At 38.8% G+C, this 6,000-nt stretch overlaps 1 protein-coding gene across 1 annotated transcript in view; it reads left to right on the forward strand.

The window, feature by feature from the left end:
• Nucleotides 1-6,000, forward strand: part of NECAB1 (N-terminal EF-hand calcium binding protein 1) — a 205,413-nt gene that overhangs the window by 75,631 nt on the left and 123,782 nt on the right. The window contains exon 4 of the mRNA XM_059394834.1: nucleotides 1,623-1,648. Coding sequence (XP_059250817.1) covers nucleotides 1,623-1,648 — 26 coding nt within the window. The remainder of the gene's footprint in view (nucleotides 1-1,622; nucleotides 1,649-6,000) is intronic.

Here is a 6,000-nt window from a genome sequence, read left to right on the forward strand (position 1 = left end):
CTTCTAAATCCAGCTGCTAGAGACAAGTGATCGGACATACTCCTTTCAGTATCTGTTGCAACCTCATTGATCTGTGGTGGTTAGAACAGTGCCTGGCACATAATGGTGAATGCCTGTGGGGAAAAATGAATGAATGACTGAACAGAAACCCACACTGAAACTGCTGCAGAAGGCTTTACGTTTTCTGCCTGGTGGCAAATGCTACTTTACAAAAAGACCTGCTCAAGAGAGGAGATATCCTTTATACAAGATCAAATATTCAGTATCTGAGGATAAAATCCTTAATTTAAAATTAGTACAACTAGGGATGGAACTGGTTAAAAGACCCAGGGTTTGAAATGATCCCACGAGTAACCCTCCAGCCCAGCAGCCCTGCCTGCCACATAGAGGAGGACTGGATTATGACCTTCATTTACACTGGGCTTTCACCAGTGGAAGCTGAATTAAAGTCCGAGATTTTCAGTTAATTGATGTTTGCAGTTGACTTTAGTAAGTCTTTATCATCTTTCAGAGACTTTTATTCCAATTTCATTTAAACTTTTTATAATTAGGAGTGAATATTTGAATTTTATTAAATTCCCATCTGGTGTTAAGTAGGAATTTTCTCCTCTAAGTTACAATGTATCTTAGATTGATTTATTGTCAATTTTGAACCATTCTTGAATTCCTATACCGTGCCTGCCATGGTCAAGACCTTGTTCTAATAGGAATGAATTATATCTGCTAATATTTCATCTGCTATGCTATATTTATATATTTATCTTCATAAGACTAAGAGGTAACTATTGTTTACATGGAAATATAATTTACATGTAAATATAATGCAAAAAGACATGTGACTCTTTGTCATGTGTCAGAAATCATTCCAAACGGCATGGAGTCAAACTTACCACATAGATTGAGTTTAGATATGGAAGTTCTAGCAGTTCTAACCAGTCAGGAATCCAGATAGCTAACATATTTTAAGTGCTTATTTTGTGCTAGTTACTCTTTTAACTGCTTTAAATGTATTAACCCATTTATATCCTATTGTATTCCTATGAAACAGAACCTACTATTCCCTCTTGTTGTCGAGGAACTGAGCCCTAGGATGTAAAGAAGTCATGGTCACATGGGTGGTAAATGGTAGAGTCAAGATTTGAACTCAGGCATTCTGGCTCCAGAGTCTCTGTTCTTCACAATTAGGCAGTATTCCCCAGCATGATACTGGGGGAGACACAAACCCCAGAAATTATTTGCTCAAAGTTAGAATCTGATGTAATCATTGTTTGTATTTTAAAATATTTTATTTATTTATTTGACAGACAGAGATCACAGGTAGGCAGAGAGGCAGGCAGAGAAAGAGGAAGAGCAGCCTCCCCATTGAGCAGAGAGCCCAGTGACCCAGGACCCTGGGATCATGACCTGAGCTGAAGGCAGAGGCTTTAGCCCACTGAGCCACCCGGGTTCCCTGACGTAATCATTGTTAATGATTATTTAAGCAATGTAGAATTTATAAGAGAAATACCATAGCTACATATCATTTTTTAATATAGCTATATAGATTGGGGGGGGATGACTGTATTTAAGTATATTAAAACTTAAATATTACAAAGTAACAATTTTCTTTCTTTTCTTTTCAGCAATCTTGACACAGAAGAACTATGTGGTAAGTTGTGGTATTTTGTGGGGAGAGTGGGCAATCAAACTCACTACTTGCTTTAGGATGAAATAGAATACCATCTTATTTAATTTCTACATATCCTGAAATTAATGTCCTAGATTTAGAATATAGTAAAAGATAATTGAGATCTCAAGGGATTTATCTTCATCTGTGAGTTTTACTCAAGCGTGTATTTCACTGGAGAAAGAGTTGGGGCTCATTAATTTGTTCATGGAGAAGAACTTGGTACAAATTGCACTTGGTACAATTAGTTTAACAATAGGAAATTCTCCACTAGTTTGAATATATTTTTACATTGGTGTTTAATACAACTTCACTATTCTCTTCAATTATATTGACTCTTTACTACTGTTTTTAAAAAATTGACCCCATTGACATATAAAAACAACTTTGTTCCATATCTCCATAAACAGTTCCGGAATGTTAAATTTTACTTGCAAAACAAGTTTTGCTGGAGAGAGGAACTTCTACAGATTCCTGACTTATAGTGTCTTCATTTATTTTCTTCATCCTCATGATTGAAAACAAAAGTCAATGGCTAGGAATGTGGAAAAGGCCAATGTTTCTGAGATTTATTTTTTATGAGAAAATTATGAAGCATTGTGAGACTATTCAGTGTGAAAGAGCTATTTTTCTCCAAACACTGGGAGGTTTTAAGTTTTTTTTTTTTATAATATAATTTTTTATTTTTTATAAACATATATTTTTATCCCCAGGGGTACAGGTCTGTGAATCACCAGGTTTACACACTTCACAGCACTCACCAAAACACATACCCTCCCCAATGTCCATAATACCACCCCTTTCTCCCAAACCCCCTCCCCCCAGCAACCCTCAGTTTGTTTTGTGAGATTAAGAGTCACTTATGGTTTGTCTCCCTCCCAATCCCATCTTCTTTCATTTATTCTTCTCGTACCCACTTAAGCCCCCATTAAGTTTTGTTTTTTAAGGTAATTATATAAGATAACACCTTGTCCAAGTTGAATTTTATTGTCTAGGTTTTTTAAAAATAATTTTACAGATATGATTCTCTGAAACTCGTAATTGAAGTCATGAGAGCCTCCTGAACATATAATTCTTACAAATTTTAAGTTTGCAAAATCATCACAAAGCCCATTTTTTAAAATTTATTTATTTTCAGCATAACAATATCATTATTTTTTCACCACACCCAGTGCTCCATGCAATCTGTGCCCTCTATAATACCCACCACCTGGTACCCCGACCTCCCACCCCCCCACACTTCAAACCCCTCAGATTGTTTTTCAGAGTCCATAGTCTCTCATGATTCACCTCCCCTTCCAATTTACCCCAACTCCCTTCTCCTCTCTAACTCCCCATGTCCTCTATGCTTTTTGTTATGCTCCACTAATAAGTGAAACCATATGATAATTGACTCTCTCTGCTTGACTTATTTCACTCAGCATAATCTCTTCCAGTCCCATCCATGTTGCTACAAAAGTTGGGTATTCGTCCTTTCTGATGGAGGCATAATACTCCATAGTGTATATGGACCACATCTTCCTTATCCATTCATCCGTTGAAGGGCATCTTGGTTCTTTCCACAGTTTGGCGACCGTGGCCATTGCTGCCATAAACATTGGGGTACAGATCGCCCTTCTTTTCACTACATCTGTATCTTTGGGGTAAATATCCAGGAGTGCAATGGCAGGGTCATAGGGAAATTCTATTTTTAATTTCTTGAGGAATCTCCACACTGTTCTCCAAAGAGGCTGCACCAACTTGCATTCCCACCAACCGTGTAAGAGGGTTCCCCTTTCTTCACATCCTCTCCAATACATGTTGTTTCCTGTCTTGCTAATTTTGGCCATTGTAACTGGTGTAAGGTGATATCTCAATGTGGTTTTAATTTGAATCTCCCCGATGGCTAGTGATGATGAACATTTTTTCATGTGTCTGATAGCCGTTTGTATGTCTTTATTGGAGAAGTGTCTGTCCATATCTTCTGCCTATTTTTTTTTAAAGAGTTTTTCTTTATTTATCTGACAGAGATCACAAGTAGGCAGAGAGGCAGGCAGAGAGAGAGGAGGAAGCAGGCTCCCTGCAGCGCAGAGAGCCCAATGTGGGGCTTGATCCCAGGACCCTGGGATCATGACCTGAGCTGAAGGCAGAGGCTTAACCCACTGAGCCACCCAGGTGCCCCTTCTTCCCATTTTATGATATGATTGTCTGTTTTGTATGTGTTGAGTTTGACGAGTTCATTATAGATCCTGGATATCAACCTTTTTACAATATGAGAAGACAAGGTTTCAAGAAAATAACTCTGAACAACACAGATGATAATCAGCACAAGCTTTCCAATTTTCCAGTGGTCTTAAAACAGTTTTCTCTTCCTTCATAGTGTCTCTCTCTCTCTCTCTCTCTCTCTCCATAGTGTCTCTCTTCAGTTGGAAGAATCCAACTGAAAAGTTGTTTATGCAGAAGCAAGGTATCTGATACCAAAGCAGTTCATGATTTTGTTAACTACGAAGCACTAGTAAAGAAAAACAGGGAAAATCCTGACGTGGTTTACACATAATCCAACCATGACCCATCCACACACAGGTATTAAACTGTGTTAAGTGGACCAAAGGGCCCATGGGAACCATGGCCACCAGTCTCTCTATAGAATATCAATCACTGTAAAGGACAAGTTGTGATCCATTGTCATTCACGTGTAGATGGTCCCCCTCAGGGAAGTGGGGAGATGAAGTGGAGAACTGAGAAGATTATCTTGATAATTTTGTGAGGTTAGGAACTCCATTTGCCTCAAGTGTCTAGATAGGGCAGGCCAAAGTAATGATTTCCTCAAATCATCCAGATCATTCTTTTTGTTTTCTACTCAAACTTGCCTACGTAGACATGTCTTATGAGAACAAGGGATTTTAGCATAAAACATTTAGTGACTCTTCTTTTTGCCACTAAGTTTGCTATGTTGTTTATGTATTGTCATTAAGATGTGCATATTACATTATCCTCTCTCAGTATGATCCTGTATCTTTACCGAATCCTCTGCAAAAAAAAAATGTTCAATTTGCCTTCTACAATAACAGAACTAGATTAGGAACCTACTGTGCATTTACTGGAAAAAGCTTTGACAGTGACTTTCCCCATAATTAGGAGAGTAGGATATGGGTTTTGTTTTTGTTTTTCTTTTTTTTTTTTTTTTTTTTTTTTTTTTTTTTTTTTTTTTTTTTTATTTTTTTTTTTTTTTTTTTAAAGATTTTATTTATTTATTTTACAGAGAGAGATCACAAGTAGGCAGAGAGGCAGGCAGAGAGAGAGAGAGGAGGAAGCAGGCTCCTGCTGAGCAGAGAGCCCGATGCGGGACTCGATCCCAGGACCCTGAGATCATGACCTGAGCCGAAGGCAGCGGCTTAACCCACTGAGCCACCCAGGCGCCCTTGTTTTTCTTTTTTAAGAGAGAGCATGCACGCAAGTTTGAGGGGTGGGGTGGGGCAGAGGGACAGGGACAGAGAGAGAATCCCCAGTAGCATCCACTCCCAGCCAAAGCCTGATGTGGGACTTGGTTTCAAGACTCAGATCATGACCTGGGCCGAAATCAAAAGTCAGATGCTTAACCGACTGATACAGGCAACCCATAGTAAATGGGGTTTTAATGCAACCAAATTTCTCTGTATTTTTAAACCCAGTGATTGTACTCCCAATCATGTGTTATAATCCTCCCCCTCTCTGTTCAAGAACATGCATTTTAATTTCCAGAGTATAGTTTCGTGTCTTGTTATTTTGTAAATACAAAGTAAATATTTAAGTTGGAGTCTAATCAAAACCAAATGCTTCAGTGCAAGTGAGTAAAATCTGTCGACTCACACCCGGCACAAATTCCCCCTTGTGCATGGGAGGGATGGCACTTAGATCAGTATGGAAAGCAGATTTCATGTGCTTTTTCTTTTTTTTTTTTTTTTAAAGATTTTATTTATTTATTTGACAGACAGAGATCACAAGTAGGCAGAGAGGCAGGCAGAGAGAGAGAGAGAGAGAAAGAGGGAAGCAGGCTTCTTGCGGAGCAGGGAGCCCAATGCGGGGCTCGATCCCAGGACCCTGAGATCATGACCCGAGCCGAAGGCAGCAGCCCAAACCACTGAGCCACCCAGGCGCCCCTTCATGTGCTTTTTCAAAGAAGCAGTTAAAAGGTCCAGGTATCTATGCCTCTGGTTAGGTTTATTCCTAGGTATCTTATGGTTTTGGGTGCAATTATAAATGGGATGGACTCCTTAATTTCTCTTTCTTCTGTCTTGCTGTTGGTGTAGAGAAATGCAACTGATTTCTGTGCATTGATTTTATATCCTGACACTTTACTGAATTCCTGTATAAGT

Source organism: Mustela nigripes, chromosome 3 (assembly GCF_022355385.1).
Source record: "Mustela nigripes isolate SB6536 chromosome 3, MUSNIG.SB6536, whole genome shotgun sequence".
Classification (NCBI taxonomy): Eukaryota; Metazoa; Chordata; class Mammalia; order Carnivora; family Mustelidae; genus Mustela; species Mustela nigripes.